The sequence below is a fragment of the Musa acuminata genome, chromosome BXJ3-8 (genome assembly GCF_036884655.1).
Source record: "Musa acuminata AAA Group cultivar baxijiao chromosome BXJ3-8, Cavendish_Baxijiao_AAA, whole genome shotgun sequence".
Lineage (NCBI taxonomy): Eukaryota > Viridiplantae > Streptophyta > Magnoliopsida > Zingiberales > Musaceae > Musa > Musa acuminata.
The window spans coordinates 2,061,282-2,076,422 of record NC_088356.1 but is presented as its reverse complement, the minus strand read 5'-3'; the positions used below and the strand labels follow the sequence as shown (position 1 = coordinate 2,076,422).

At 42.8% G+C, this 15,141-nt stretch overlaps 4 protein-coding genes across 4 annotated transcripts; 1 reads left to right on the top strand and 3 right to left on the bottom strand.

Moving 5' to 3' along the window:
- Nucleotides 1–322: 322 nt before the first annotated feature.
- On the top strand, nt 323–1,948 carry LOC135645383 (dof zinc finger protein DOF3.7-like). The gene has a single exon (XM_065163705.1). The coding sequence runs from the start codon at nt 721–723 to the stop codon at nt 1,777–1,779; it is 1,059 nt and encodes a 352-aa protein (XP_065019777.1). The 5' UTR covers nt 323–720; the 3' UTR covers nt 1,780–1,948.
- Nucleotides 1,949–2,018: 70 nt separating this feature from the next.
- LOC135645382 (uncharacterized) lies at nt 2,019–5,370 on the bottom strand. Its single transcript, XM_065163704.1, has 2 exons — nt 5,189–5,370; nt 2,019–4,613 (listed from the first exon to the last, which is right to left on the bottom strand). Exon 2 carries the CDS (start codon nt 4,574–4,576, stop codon nt 2,627–2,629), a length of 1,950 nt encoding a protein of 649 aa, XP_065019776.1. The 5' UTR covers nt 4,577–4,613; nt 5,189–5,370; the 3' UTR covers nt 2,019–2,626.
- Nucleotides 5,371–5,934: 564 nt separating this feature from the next.
- Nucleotides 5,935–12,545, bottom strand: LOC103993996 (WEB family protein At2g38370). The gene is made up of 3 exons (XM_009414244.3): nt 12,056–12,545; nt 7,524–9,801; nt 5,935–7,178 (listed from the first exon to the last, which is right to left on the bottom strand). Exons 1-2 carry the CDS (start codon nt 12,419–12,421, stop codon nt 8,299–8,301), a joined length of 1,869 nt encoding a protein of 622 aa, XP_009412519.3. The 5' UTR covers nt 12,422–12,545; the 3' UTR covers nt 5,935–7,178; nt 7,524–8,298.
- Nucleotides 12,546–13,713: 1,168 nt separating this feature from the next.
- Nucleotides 13,714–15,134, bottom strand: LOC135644641 (LOB domain-containing protein 12-like). The gene is made up of 2 exons (XM_065162402.1): nt 14,490–15,134; nt 13,714–14,431 (listed from the first exon to the last, which is right to left on the bottom strand). The coding sequence occupies exons 1-2, from the start codon at nt 14,643–14,645 to the stop codon at nt 14,096–14,098; spliced, it is 492 nt and encodes a 163-aa protein (XP_065018474.1). The 5' UTR covers nt 14,646–15,134; the 3' UTR covers nt 13,714–14,095.
- Nucleotides 15,135–15,141: the final 7 nt, after the last annotated feature.

Sequence of the window (15,141 nt, the reverse complement as noted above, 5' to 3'; positions counted from 1 at the left end):
CTTTCCAGATCATCCCCTCCCCCGCCAGCCCTAATCTTTGATCGGATCAGCACGACCATAAAGAAGCCTGTGACTGATGTCACCGAGAGAGTCGGATGGATTGCTGGGAAGACGATGATGATGGCGTTCCAATTTATCCCTACTACCGAGGAACATGACAAGATGCCCACTGTCTCCCTGCTTTTTCCAACCTCGCTCTTGCTCTCTCTTAGACTAGCCTTACAGGAGCCATATCTATACAAGTGGTGGTGCTTCCAACCTCAATAATTAGTGCTTCCATGTTGTCTTTGACTAAGATCTCCACATCCTCAAAGCTGAACCATTTGCATCACTGACACACAAGTATTTTTGGTTTTCTGCAAACATCTGATGCACCCATTTAATCTTTTTACCCATTCCATCATTGTTACCACAAAGATTTGCTGCAGTAAATTATTGAGCGTGATCTAAGGTGATGGATAGATAGATAGATAGATAGATAGTCATTATTGCACCTAATAATGTCCATGCCACCAAAACTTGCTTTTGCCTATATAACCCCTCCGCTGCTCCTTTGCTCACTTCCCTGCATTCGACATCTGAGAACTCTCCAAAGCCGATTCCCCTTCCCATACTCTCCCATCGCCAACTTTTCTTAGCTTTGAATCCTCTCAAAGCGAGTAGATTTCCTGTTTCCCTCCCTTCGCTTTTGCTTTGCCTTCTCCTCTGCAAGGAGTAAAGATGATCCAAGGATTGCTAGGTGGAAGCGTGGAGGAGAGGCAGCTATCTCATGCTGGAGGCCTTCTGATCCACCCCTCCTCCTCGGCCTCTCCCGCCTCTTCCGTATCCTCTCGGTCGCAGTCGTCGTCGACGTCGTCGCTGTCGTCGGCCAATGCCGAGAAGCAGCAGCAGCAGCAGCAGCAGAACCTCCGGTGCCCGCGGTGCGACTCCACCAACACCAAGTTCTGCTACTACAACAACTACAACCTCACCCAGCCGCGCCACTTCTGCAAGACCTGCCGCCGGTACTGGACCAAGGGTGGCGCCCTCCGCAACGTCCCTATCGGCGGTGGGTGCCGCAAGACCAAGGCAGCGCCCGCCATTGCCGCGGCCGGGGCTGGCGGTAAGTCGGCAGGCGCCACCAAGGCGAAGCCGGCGTCGTCCGACCTCCTTCTGAGGTCGGCCCTGACGGCCGGGCTGGAGACCGAGCTATCGAGGAGCTCCATACTGTGGGCTTCACCACATACTTCCCACCTGATGGACCTTTTGAGGTCCGCCACCACCATCCAGAACCCTAACCCTAGCGTCAATTCTACGCCCAATCTTAACCTCAACTCCGGCAGATTCAAGGAGGATAGGCAGTTGCTCGGCGCGCATACGGTGGCCGAGACAGGAGGCACGCTAAATGCACACGCCCCAAGCTTGGACTCTCTGCAGGGTCAGCTCGGCTTGGGTGCTTCCCTATGGAGGAACAGCAACAGCTACTCGCAGCAGCAGCAAAACAACAACATAGTGTTAGGTGACATGCCGATCTCAGAAATCCAAGACATGTACCGAAGGTTCAAATCCTCCTCCAATTACTACAATGAGCAGTTGGAGACAGCGATGAACAGTGTCGGCAGCTTCGATTCTTCTTGCTCCTCGGTCACCTCCATGATGACCAGTGCTGGTATGGTTACTACTTCTACGACTCCTAGCATGATGGACCCCATCCCACACCCCGTTGGCGAATTCGGCTACTGGAATCAGGCTTTGGCGTGGTCCGATCTACCAACTCCCAATGGTGCAGTATTCCACTAAGAGGACTCAGCTCCTATCATTTGTGTTTAGGCTTTTGGTGATGGAGGGTTCTACTTTTTCTTGTGTTGTAGTGGGCTTAAAATGCGTGTCTGTTTGTGTGCTTCGGGATGTGTTGATCGATTAGGCATATTGGATGGCATACCGTCTTTCTTTGTCTCCTTCGGAAGAAGAGTGTGTTGGGTTGTGACACAGAGAATTCGAATCGATGATTCAGACATTGGAAGAGAGTAGATTAGTGGGGGGGAAAAGGAGAGGAGATATGATGGGAGGGAGTGCTCGCAGATTCATATCTCCTTCTTGTTGTTGTGCAGTGGGAAAGCGGAGGGATAAAGAGGGAGATGGCAGCCTTTGGAAGGGGGTTGTGGCCTGTACACAGCAGGCGAATTGGATTCTCCCACAACCCAAAACACTGCAGCCTTATCTTAGAGAGAGAGAGAGAGAGAGAGAGGGCATCTAAATTTGGCTCAACATTTCTATGCTAAAGTGCATTGCAAAGATGATTTCTGAACTTTAACACATCAAATTGATAATTGAATCCGATACTAAAAATGCAAATCTTTTATTGATATTATGCAGATATTAATCTCACGATTTCAGAGATTGTTTGGGGTTATCAACATGTAATAGGATAGGATAAGCACAGAGCAATCAAACTAGTGCTCAAAGGATATGAGGAAACCTGAAGGAAATCCAACTTTCTCAAGTATCTTCCTCTCCAAATAGCTTCATAAACTTGTGCCAAGATCCTCCCAGTGAAGTCCTTTCACTAATCCAAGAAGCATAATTATAGAGTAATCGCATCCATGAACACAAAGCCAAGCATCGCAAGGTTGTCAGGCAACTGCAACTAGTGGGAAGCAGCTACTTGGCTTTCTTGAAGATTGATGACAGTCTCAAAAGCATCAGCCAAGGCCTTAACTTTGCTCTTCCTGGCCTCAAGAAGCTTACTTGCAGTTTCCTTTATCACTTGGTTGAGCAAGCTTTGTGTGTCTCTCTTGTCCTGCACATCTTGATGTCTCAAAACAATGTTGGTAGCCTCCCCTGGAGATGTATCTGACTCTGCACCATCCGATTCCACTCTTTTTATAGAGCTCTTCATCTGTTTTCCTTCACCATTCTGATTGCCATCCATCAACTTGACCTGCCTGAAACCAAGTCTTTTTGGACTATTGTTTTCGGAGTGAAGGTTGATCATCTTGCCTCTGCTGAAGTTTAACTTGTGAGGAGTCACAACACCATCTTCTGAGTTGACACTAGTACTTCTTAGTCTACTCTTTACTGTGCTTTCTGGAACACCTCTGTAGGTTCTCTGAGATACTTCTCTGTGCAAATTAGGTTCATTCTCTCCACTCCTTTTAGGACCACATTCCTCACTTTCTCCTTTCCTATCTGGACATGGTTTGTGTTTCCTGAGCTTCTGTTTCAAGGTTTTGAGATATGACTTGTCTGGATTGAACTCGGTTGCAATCATGTTTCTCACATTGAGACCAAAGCTTCCTTTCTGATTCTTCAACTTGTTCACCTCTATCTTTGTTTTGTCACCTGAGCTCAAACTCTTCAATCTTGCTGGATCAGTTGGTTTATGGGTAGCAGATGCTGTGCTCTTCTGAATTGCTGGAGTCTTTAGATTCACGATCGAAACTTCCTCGGATGATACTTCTGCCCAAATGACAGGTCTGCACTCAGCAGATGCTTTGCTGGTGTAATTCTTCGGTGTCAAGCTTGACGGCCCATCAGATGATCCAGGAAGCCTCTTCATCTTGATCTCGATCAGTTCATCATATGATTTGTCTGCTCCATTGGCTGTTTGGTACTCTGCAGAAGCAATGTTATCAGTGATGGGAGTTGCAATTATCAACTCGATGCTTCCTTGCTTCACCGACAATCCTTCTGATGGATCTCTACTTTTATGCTCAGAAGAGGCAACACCTTTCTGAATTGCTGATGAAAACATGAACTTTATTCTAACAGGCTGCTCCTCACATGATCCTCCTACCTGAGCCACGGCCGCATGCTCTTCATTTGCAACATCATTCTGCATTCTCTGTCTTTCGAGTCTCGCGGTTACAGGTTCTAGAAACAATCCACTGGATCGATAAGTTGATTCTTGCACCTCAGCTGCAGCGGGCACAGAATCATCAAACGCTTTTTCATCTTTATCAGCAACTGGATGATCAAGACATGGATCATTTATTTGGTCTTGCGATCCAGCATTACGATCTAAGACTGAGAATTCATGAGCCAATCCTCCTGCCGGATTGGTAGGTGAATCCGGAACCCGAATTATCTTCTCAGATGGCAGATCTGTCTGCTCGATCAATTCGATCTTATTAGTGAGTTCATCTTTTGCATTAACTGAACTTTTCTTCAGCTGCAGTGTCTGCCTTCTCTGTGGTTGAGTCATAAAATTTGATTGACTCTGTTTTCCATCATAAACATGCTTAATTCCATATTTGCAGAAATCATGGCAAGAACCAGAAGAAGGTCTCATGTAATGAGGAAGAAACTTCTCATCGCTCTTTGAAGAAGGTGGAAAAGCTATGGTATGTGGCTTTCCTGTTGAAGTTGTTGTTGCTACTCTCTTTTCCTTATCATAAACATGCTTAGTTCCATATTTGCAGAAATCATGGCAGGAACCAGTACAAGGTCTCATGTAATGAGGAAGAAGCTTCTCATCGCTCTTTGAAGAAGATGGTAAAGCTATGGTTTGTGGCTTTCCTGTAGAATTTGTTGTTGCTACTCCTTTTCTCTTATCATCCTCAGAATTTACTGAAATCATAGCTAGCTCTTCACTCATTTGAGGAAGAAATATGATCTGACTTCTACCTTGACTTCTGTAACAAGGTAAACAGGACATTTAAGTGCCTAATAAGCAGAAAACCTAGCAAGCAAACTACAAGACGCTCCTTAAGAAGAAGATTAACTAAAATATTAAAAATTTGAAGAACAAAAGAATTTTGAGTTACAATACCCCATAAAATTTTCCTTATGTAATTGCAAATTAATGAGGCAAAGTTTTCTGAAAATGCAAATGAAAAAGCACTGTTATCATAAACAGAACTCTGCTTCTTGAAAAGCACAATCTGGAAATGGTTCCCAACAATTTCACAAGTTCTAAATAGAAACCCGAGAACAAGAAGAAAGGACCAAATCCAACATAAGAATAAGAAAAATACAAAACTTCACACACATTTCATGGTCTTGGTTGAAAGCTTTGGGAACCGGTCGACATGTATCACCCAAAGCAATTAGAAATAGCGATGGGAAATGGAACAGAGCATGGCGAACCAAGCAAGAAACCGCTTCAAAATCGATAGGATCAAGAACAAGAAAGGAAAGCAAATAAAAGACAGACCTTTGCAACCGCACAAGGAGACGGTAAACCGGGAGATGCGCATCAAGATCGTACCTTTCGATTATGGCAAGCGAGGAGAAGATCTTGCTTTCAGTGGATTGTAGGGTAGCGCTTTTTTGTTTGCCGGAGAGCACAAGAAAGCGAGAGCGACGCCCCTGAGGAGTCGATACGGTGAGAAGGGGATTTAATGGCTACCTGGTTTCTAATTAAGGATGAATGAAACCATAAGCTACCAAATTAACATGTACTTCAACAAGAGAACCAAAAACAAGTGGCCTATGAGTGGTTTGGTTGTTGTTATTGGAAGAACATATCTTTGCTTTGCATCTGCTTGCAAACTATAAGTTGTTGAGGTATTATTCTTCTCAAAATCGTTTGACAATATATGACATGATATATAGGGACAGGAAAACAAAAATCATATATAGCACATGATGATTCCATAGCTGATGCATTTGTTCTTTGATACTATCACGATTTAGAAAAGGAAATGCACCAACAAAAACACAAAAGCATGTGAGGCATAAGATCCTTTACCATCAGTTTGTACTCCTAAAATAAATGATTGCTTTGAAAATTTCACATAAAATTAAAGATTGAAAGTTGATGACAAGAACAACTTATGTGAGAGTTTGGTTTACTGTCTTTGACAAAATGCTATTAGAGGGGAGTAGATTTATGAAAAAAATTCAGAATACAAAAGGATTACATGAACATCTGACTACCACATTGGCTTCAACTACATACAATAGCACATACATGAACAACCAGTTTGCACAACCAACCATAAAAACCAACACTAAGAATCCAAGCATGGCTTCTCCATTAGAATAAAAATCCACAAGGATCAGAACATCTGACTACCACCAAAAGCTGTAGTGGTTCTGTTGCTAAAGGACATGTATAATTCCACTTTAAAGTTACATGACACCATTCACTTCCTCTCTCAGCTTGGCAGGGACAAAACCAGGCTCTGCATTACAGAATCGATGTTACAAATCAGATCGATCAGCTCATTCATTAACAAGGAGCACATCAGCCTGCACAAACAGAAGTTAAACCAAAACAATACGCTTTGCACAGTCATTGTGACACACACACACACATACATAACGAAAACCTCTCCACCTAGAGTTCCATCTGGGAGAGCTGCTGCGATCAACTCGAGTCGGTCTCAAAGTCAAGCTTTCGACATATTTCAGGACCAAATTGCCTCGATCTTCCTGGTTGTCTCCTAGGTGCAGGGGGGCATGTCCCTGCAATGCCTGTTAGCCAAGGTAATGAAATGGGTGTCCTGATGCATTCACCAAAGGGCAACTTCCTGGCAGATATTTCTTGTATATGATTTGAAACGATCAGTTCAAGAAACGATCGAAAAACCGACTCCAGGAGGTCCTCATCTTCCTTGGCGGCATCTTTTCGAGAGGAATCACAATGATAGTCGTCAAAGTTCAGCTGCCGTCGAGAAGGGATTTGCATTTTTCCCTTCACTATCTTCTTCTTAGGGGCAACAACCAATTCTTCTGACCCAGGCGCAAACGGATCAAATATGTTCTTTGTTGGAGTTTGGCAGCCCAAAATTGAGTCAGGCTCCTCGGATTGGTCAGAAGAGGTCGTAAACCCCAAATTCTGTCTGTTTGGAGGCGGGGTTGCAGGATAAACTTCCCTTCTACCAATGAGTTCAACAGATGCATCGTCTCGATCCTCTGAGTGGCTATTGTTTTCCATCAAGGGAGCCTGCCCATAAATTTTATGCCCACCACTTTCCACCTTAATCACAGACTCCATCTCCACCATCGTTCGCATCAACTTTAGAAGCCCTAACTTTCTCAAAGGTGGAAACTTTGGGTCCTGGCCAACTTCCGGAGTCAATTGACCTAATTGTAAACCTGCCCTGACAGGAATAAATATCCTTTCTGATCTATACTTCAAGTTGAATCATAGAAGGCTGTTTTCCACGATTAAAATGGGGATTGAACCCAAAGAATCACAATGCCAAGCTCCTAATCAGATCACCCAGAGAAGCACCTATCGAAAATTTGATCTGTTTGTCAAACGAAGATAAGAACGAAAAAAGAATGTCAGTCAGCTCTACGCGTCATCTTGATCTCGAAAGCCAAAAAGGAGGCAATTTCTTCAGAACACTTATCGAAAACCCTAGTGACTCGACTCCAAAACAGCATCACCCGCAAAATCGACAACTCCGAACTCAATCAACAATAAAAAGTTTCGATTTTGGAGCAAAGAACTCAGATCAAAGGGCAAAACCCCAATCCTTGAAACGATCAGAAACCCTACAAAAACCCATGGGAAAGAAAATAGGCCATTTTCTGCTACCCTCCAAAGCTATGAAAGAGAGCATCATTCGAGTAGAGAAGAGATAGCGTACCTCTCGATCGTCCGGCCAATCGACCAAGAAGCAACGGGGAGCTTGGCCTTCTGTGAACGGCGAGAGAGGGACGGAATGTACGCCGCCGAAACGAAACGAAGCGAAAAGATACGGCGGCCGTGCTATATAAAGAAAGCGTATAGACGACGATTCGTGAATCGGACGGCTCTAGTTGCATCAAGCTCCCGCGATCCTCGACTGTGTTTTACAACAAATCACAGCTTGCCACGTATCCGCCATGCTGCCGAGCTACCAGTCTTGTTATACGACAGGAGATGGCGAGCGGGGCGACGCCGAACGCCAATGGCCATGAGCAGATTACAGTGTCATTTGCTCGAACGCCTTGACGATGACATCGTGGGACTCGTTGGAGTTGAGCGACAGGTAGGAAGCTCCTCCAAATCTTTCGATGCCCGGATGTCGTTTTCCACGACAGGTAAGCGATGACAAAGCATCCTCCTCAGATCGAGAAAGTGGGTGATGGTAGTCCATTACTGATGCCGAAACTGTAGTTTCATAGCATCCTCACCAATAATGGATTTCCATCACCACCTTCACCGATTGCTAGATCAGTAGTAGTTCACTGAATTCATTTCACCGTCATCACGTCCACAAAAGCATCGATGTTGCAGGGAGAATTAGCGACTGCCGGAAAAATATCATATGTACAGAGAATCCAATCCATCATTCTGACAAAGCTAAGCACGAAACTGTCAGTGAGATTAAAAGGATCAACATGTGAAAATGTCAAACAAGCTAAAAGTGCAATGAATGATCACACATTCTTGCCGTGGCAGCTGACCGGAGAACTCGTGCGCTGTTTCTTTTTTCGCTTTGCCAAGAAGAGTGAGAGAACCAGCACTCTGAGCTTCTTCCTCTTCGCCGAAAACTGCTTCTGCACGCCACCATCATTGATCATTAGAGGAGACAAGAAGTCATCCCTTTTGCTTAGCATTTGGCGGAGAGAAACCTTAGGTTTTCCGTTGATTATTTGAAGTGCTCGTGAATCTTGCTCCTCACGGCCGGTGAGCTTTCTGCTCAGTATCTGTCCGATCGAAAGGGTGGAACCATGTGAATTGCTACTTGATCCAGCTGTTATCATACTCAGTCCATTTACATCAAGAATCCAAGAGCGCCTTTGATGGGGAGTCGAGGAGTTCTTGAATTTGGTGTTGGTTAGATGAGACAACCGCCGCATCCTATCATGTTGGGACCTCCATTTCCTAAGAGCTTCTTCAGCTGCGATCTTACCACTGGTTGCAGCTTCCTCCTTCTTTAAGGCTTCCTGTAGTGCCTTTCTACTGGTTTCAACATCTGCATTTGTTTCCTCCACCTTTTCCAGTAGATCTACCTTAGATTGCTGTGCTTCTTCTAGATCAGTCATGACAGCTTCCATTTTCCTCCGCAAATTTTCATCAGCCTCTTGGGCTCTTTTGATCAGCACAGCATACTCCTCCATGGCAAGAACAATTTTGTTGGTATTTTGGTGTGCCTCATCTGTATCATTACCATCTGTTTGAGCTTTAATTTCTGCGAGGGCTACAACCTCCGCAGATCTGGCTGCTGCCTCCACCTTTTTTGCTGCAACAAACCTCACCTCAGCAGTCTTTATACTAGACTTTGTCCGTTGGATACCAACAGATAGCTTAGAAATTTCACTTTTGGCAGCCTCAGCAGTTCTTCTAAACTTCTCTGTTTCAGACTTGAGCTGTTCCATACGTCTCAACATGTCCGAAGGGCTTTGAGAATCTTTGCTTTTTGCATCTTTGATCTGTGCTATTTGCGACAATGTTATACTAAGGTCTTGTTCCAAGGAGGATACTTTAACAATATTTAAGTTTAGCTTTTCACGGGTTTTCTTAAGAAAAATTTTCTCATCCTCTATTGCACTTTTTAGCAATTCAACTGAACTCTGAGTTCCAGCAAGACCACTTGTGGTCTTGTTCAGGTATAACTTAGCCTGCTTCAACTCCCTTAAAATCGAAACTGGGGTTTGTTTCTGATCAGAAATTTGATCTACGGGCACCTTGTGGCTCTTAGAATAGGTGGAGCACTTTTCATGAGTATTGAAACTCGGAGGCATCAGCATTGTACAAGAATATTTCTCTGGATCATCAATGACTTGGGAGGCTTCTCCCTGTAGTTGTAATTTTAAGCCATCTGCTATTTTTTTAGTCATTTCCAGTTCTTTCAACACATTAAGTGTCTCTCTTTCCTTCAAAAAAAGATCCATCTCTAACTTTATGGTTTGTTCTTCCATTTTCATAAGCTCAACATCCTGAAAGCAACCATAGTTTTCTTCAGAAATCCAACTTACAAAATATTGAAATTATGGATGAAGGTGTTATGGAGGGTCTTTAGTGATAAAAAGAAAAAGGAAATCTAGAAGTAGCTCTGAAAAGCAAAGAATGAACAAAAATGTCTCTTCCAGAAGATCTAACTATAATCCATGAAGCCGAGGAGTTCAAAGTCTGTCAACTAGAACATATGCTCCTCAGACAAAGTCCGTTCACCTAATTGAAACAGCAAATTAACAACTCATTTACATTATCCTGCATATTGCTGAAATTTGCATACCATGCAAAATTTCAAAGCAAAAGAAGTTATCAACTCATGAATGTTATCCCTCAAGTTATCAACTCATGAACGTAATCCCTTAGTATCAACTCATGAAGTTACCAAATTTGGCCTTTCTAAGAGAACTTTTGTGACCTTTCTTTATCCAATCATATGGAAAATTTAGTAAAAAACACAGCATGATAATTACAAAGCAATTTTTCGATTTAAAAGACACCAAAATCTTAACAAACTTCCAATTGTTTAGCCAATATAGATATAATCTAGTTTGAAAATCAAGATTGAGGTAGCTGATCTTTTACTTAATCAAACAAGGTTAACTTTGGCTGCAGGATGGCGGCCACACATAGAACCCAGATGGAGCTAGGGCCATGCCAGAAAGCCCACTCACTTGGCCAATGGCCTGTGCAATCGCACATGCTTTCCTTCACACATGGCTTCCATCATATTGGTATCTCTAAAATTAAAATAACCGTAGCTACTTAGGTCAATGTTAAAGCTCCTTTCTCGTATGAACTCCAACTAAATTATATTATGAAAACCCACAAACAGAAGAGGTTAAGGATGCGCCACATGTTAGTTGTGCCCCTGTATTGGCAAGAGTATGTGCATATACTGGGTACAAAGGTGTCTTTAATCACTGCTTCACACTTCAAATGAATCGAATAAGATGGTTTGGTAACTGTTAGGAGGAAGAACTTGGCAACTTTATATTCTGACTGAAGTGAGTCAGATGATTTAACTGTTAGGGAAAGAAATCGAGCACAACTGGCCTACCAATGTGGGCCTGTACACATGAAGGACACCAATCAACCCAAAACCCAATCTATTTTTTGAAGAAACATATGATCCTAAAACTAACTATTCGTTGCAATTAGGAAGAAAAAAAAAATCCCTCGGTCAAGTAATTCATGCCGCACTCCCTGGTAAACAGAAAATTATGCTCTGCATATATCTTGTTGATTTTCTGTGCCCGAAAATATTTTCCATTTTCCATGTCAACTGGGTATTCTGTCCAAAGCCTTGGTCACAGTCCTCCTTTTTCTCCCTCAAGTTCCATGCATTTGACTGTCTTAAATTAGCAGCTTTCAAGTGTGTGTGACCTCTTATGATATTCCATTTCTTATTTACATAATGAATGATTTTCACATCAAATTCTTAATTATTGTCAGGTATCACAATATCTCTCATCTTTGATGCTTCAAGTTATTGACAAAGTGTATCAACATTCCTGGATTGTCCTGCCTTAGGAACATCTTGAAGACAATAGTTTCTCATGAAGTCTTAAGACCCTCGCTATCTCGAATAGTTCTTATGAGATTCAATCACTGTACCAAAATCAGTCTAGGAATTTTGTCATACCTTCGTCAAACCTGAGTAACCTCTATGTTCTCAAGATGCCAAGAACCAATTTTCTTAAGATATTTACTTGCAGCTGACTTGCAACAACACTGTCCTTGCCAAGGTAAGAAAACAAGTAATGTAGAGTTGCCACAGGTACCAATTTCTCATAAAACAAACATGCAGAACAACCATGCTTCTCTAAAATCACTCTTCAGAAACCATGTACCAATTCTCTTTTTCTTCTTTTTTTTTTCTTTTTGAGGAGCGAAACCAGATTAGCTTGAGTAAAGCAATCTTCTTTTTCCTAATTCACAATCACTCGCCCGTTACTCCAATCATAATGCCCAAATCCTGCGATTCCGTTCATCGATCAACTAACCTTGTTTACCTACATTCATCGATACGACCAAATCGACCTGTTTAATTCATGTTCCTAGTGCCACTGACGGGGAGCACTACCGGATGTGCCCGCACCACCGATTGGCCTACACTACCGTACTTCAAATGCGAGTAAAAGTAGAGAGAGAGCAGGGGATCACAAGACCAGTGAGAAGAAGAGAACTGTGGACTGACACTATGGAGTAGAAGACTTGACTAGTAATCGGTGTTACCTCAGGGGAAAGAAGAAACTGAGGGCATGGCTGCGGCCTCCACGGAGTGGCGCTCCCACCAAATCGGTCGACGGCCTCCTTCACAGACCTGAACGGGGCCGAGAAGTCGACCTCCCCTCTCCCGCTCCTCTTCGCCGCCTCCTCCATGGAACCCGCAGCAGCAGGGGCAGCAGTAGGAAGAGGTCGCAGCCTCATTATCGTTCCCTCCTCGCGGAGACCGCTAACCCGGGAGACATGGCATGGCAGTGGAAGAGGAGGGAGGGAAGAGCGGCCGATAGGGTGGTGAGATACACTTCGTCTATGCGGCACTGATTTTGACCGTCCAATTATGACTGTAGATAAATCAGGGTCGTCCGAGTACCGCATCGCCGAAGGAGATGAGCCAAGGGGTGACGAGTGGACGGCGGATATGATATCGCGTAATACTGCAAAAGGTGCGTTACGCACGAAGCATGTGGTGACAGTACGCCTCAACAGCGATCCCGTGACTCCCACTCCCGCATCGCGCAGGGGATCGCATCACGAGGCGCCGAGACTGGCCCTCCAAATATATATATATATATATATATATATATATATTCATTCTTTATTACAAAGGAAAGTGAACAATTTACTAAAAAAATCCCTAATTCTTTGTTACCAAATGGTATCTGTCAACTGAAAATTTTAATTATGAACTTTATTTCTTTTAAACCTAATTTTAGATTTAAAAAATAAATTATCAATATATTTTAAATTTAAGATATTAATCACTATACAATTATTCATATTTTAATTTTATTTTATATTTAATTAGTTTGAAATGATAATTGATAATCTCGAATTTAATCAAATTGTAGTCACCACTAAACATGATTTATCGTCTTCCTTTTCTCTATCTAAATATTGATATATATATATATATATATATATATATATATATATATATTCAAAATTTATCGACGATCGAATCTTAATTTTTAAATTTTTTTTCCTTCAATTAGAAATTTTTTTATAATTTAATTATTTTTTCTCCAAACAAATTGGTTTCACATATTCAAAATTACTTGTTAACCCCGTCACACATGTAATCTTGGATGAAATTGCTTCTATAAAACTATCTGCACCGACATGCATAGCATACAGACAACTATGAGTTTGGATCTTTGACTTGTTTAAGGGAGCAGTGCAAGTCAAGTCTTGGGTTCTTCATGTTCCAATGGTCCTTTCATCTTTAGGTGAGAACAATGAAGAGGGACTATATTGTAGTCAAACAAGTCGTCTGAGGAGGCAAACTCCTCGAGCCCTCAAACGAGGAATTGTCTTCTTTCAATCTCAGCTTCGTTCCTAAGGAAGCCAAAGGAGAGAGACTTAATAGCGTTCACTTCACATCTAATCCTAACTAAGAAAGACAAACAATGGAGATGAGGTGCTCGACGGAGCTAATCGAGGAGATTAAAGTGTCTCCGAGGTCGTAATTCGGATGGCTTTAAATGCAAGCAGTAGATCATGAACAGGAGAATCCATCAACGTTTAATCACTTTAATTTCGTCAGATAAAGATTTATATTTGCAGTCTCAATAAGTTGATTTTTTCTTTATATTTATATGTTCTTTTTGTTTGTTTTTTTTGTGTGATAAGAGGTAAGAAGCATGTTGTTCATGGATTTGTCATGGGAAGAAACTAGAGATTGACATTTTATAGAAAATGTATTGATCAACAGATGAGAAGAAATCAAAATTAAAATGCATCTAAATTGTTAGCTAGCTCATGACAGAGGAAGCACTGCAAAGCAATACAGCTGTCGGAGGACTTTGGTGGTGTGCTTTTGTATGATACTCCAAATTGTATCAGCTGGTAGGGCCATTAAATTGCTGCCATGAGAAGGACGAAAGAGGTGCCATGTTTTCCATTCTTCCATGGGGCTTTTATCATCTCATTGGGAAGTATCTTTCAATGAAAGATGCCTCTCTCCAGCTTTTGTCTGTACATGGAGCACCAATCTTGTTTCTACTTAATTCTGGTGTTGTTGACCAAGTAGAAGTTACCTGGGTCCTCTAATCATCTCTCTCTGTCCCTCTTGAGAGGCTCCCGGACTACATTGCTGGAGGAGCCAAAACTCATGAGCTGAGGCACTATGGTGTGGCTGTTGTGCTGAACAAAGGACTTGTCTTCGGCGTGGATGATCTGCTGGTTAACCATTGACGACTCCGCCTGCTGCATTTGAATCCATAAGATCTCCGCTTGAGCCACAGCGAGCTGCATCTGTAGCTGAGATACTTGGTCTTCAAGGTAGGAGATGACTCCCACGCAGCCGTAGATTGGATCTTTCATCCTCGCATTCGCCTCGTAGACAAGGCTTCTCACTGCATCTGCTCGCTGATGCACGGAAAGTTCCTGCATCGATCCATATAGTTAGCCATGTTTTCAGAGAGAGAGAGAGAGAGAGAGAGACCTTCAACATCTTGCTAACGTTGCTGGCACCGAAGACCTTGTGAACGATGGCGAACTTGTGGGGATCGTCGGGAGGGAAGTAAGGAGCAAAGATGCAATCTTTAGCGCACCGTCGCCGGAGCAGTTTGCAGGAAGCACAGGGAGAGCTGCCACCCATTTCTCCTACGTGAAACCAAGATCGGAAGCGAGAGGAGGAAGATGGGGATCTCACTGGATGGTGATGAAGTCTTATAATGGTGGTTGAGTGTTTGAGAGGAAGGTCGAAACAGAAACTGTGAGCAATAAGATATTACAGGAGGTTCTTATGATTTCAAGATTGTCTTGCATGTTCACATGTAGTTCAAGTCTGCTCCTGCATCGTCTCCATCCTGGATCTCAGACAAGTAGAGTTGCAGGAAGCTTCGTTCTGGACGTTGAACCTTCGAACTAGCTTCTCCTTACCACGTGTCCTTGCTGCTAGCTTTTGATGATGATGATGATGAAGATGATGGAGCAGTCGATCAAAGTTAGAGTGGCCATAAGGCGCAAATCTCTATGGTTGAATTGTCAACTTTGACTTTAGTTGTTCTTCTCCCAAAAAAAGTCAATCAAGATCGAATAAGAAATAGCAAATGGGCAAACATGTTCTATTCTTATTGGAATCTTGATTTGAG

Coding starts and splice junctions, on each gene's coding strand:
- LOC135645383 (XM_065163705.1), top strand. CDS start 721: ATGATCCAAGGATTGCTAGGTGGAAGCGTGGAGGAGAGGCAGCTATCT.
- LOC135645382 (XM_065163704.1), bottom strand. CDS start 4,576: ATGAGTGAAGAGCTAGCTATGATTTCAGTAAATTCTGAGGATGATAAG.
- LOC103993996 (XM_009414244.3), bottom strand. CDS start 12,421: ATGCGGTACTCGGACGACCCTGATTTATCTACAGTCATAATTGGACGG. Junction 9,802..12,055: donor AGTTTCTTCTTTCCCCTGAG/GTAACACCGATT, acceptor GGTTGCTTTCAG/GATGTTGAGCTTATGAAAAT.
- LOC135644641 (XM_065162402.1), bottom strand. CDS start 14,645: ATGGGTGGCAGCTCTCCCTGTGCTTCCTGCAAACTGCTCCGGCGACGG. Junction 14,432..14,489: donor ACGTTAGCAAGATGTTGAAG/GTCTCTCTCTCT, acceptor GGATCGATGCAG/GAACTTTCCGTGCATCAGCG.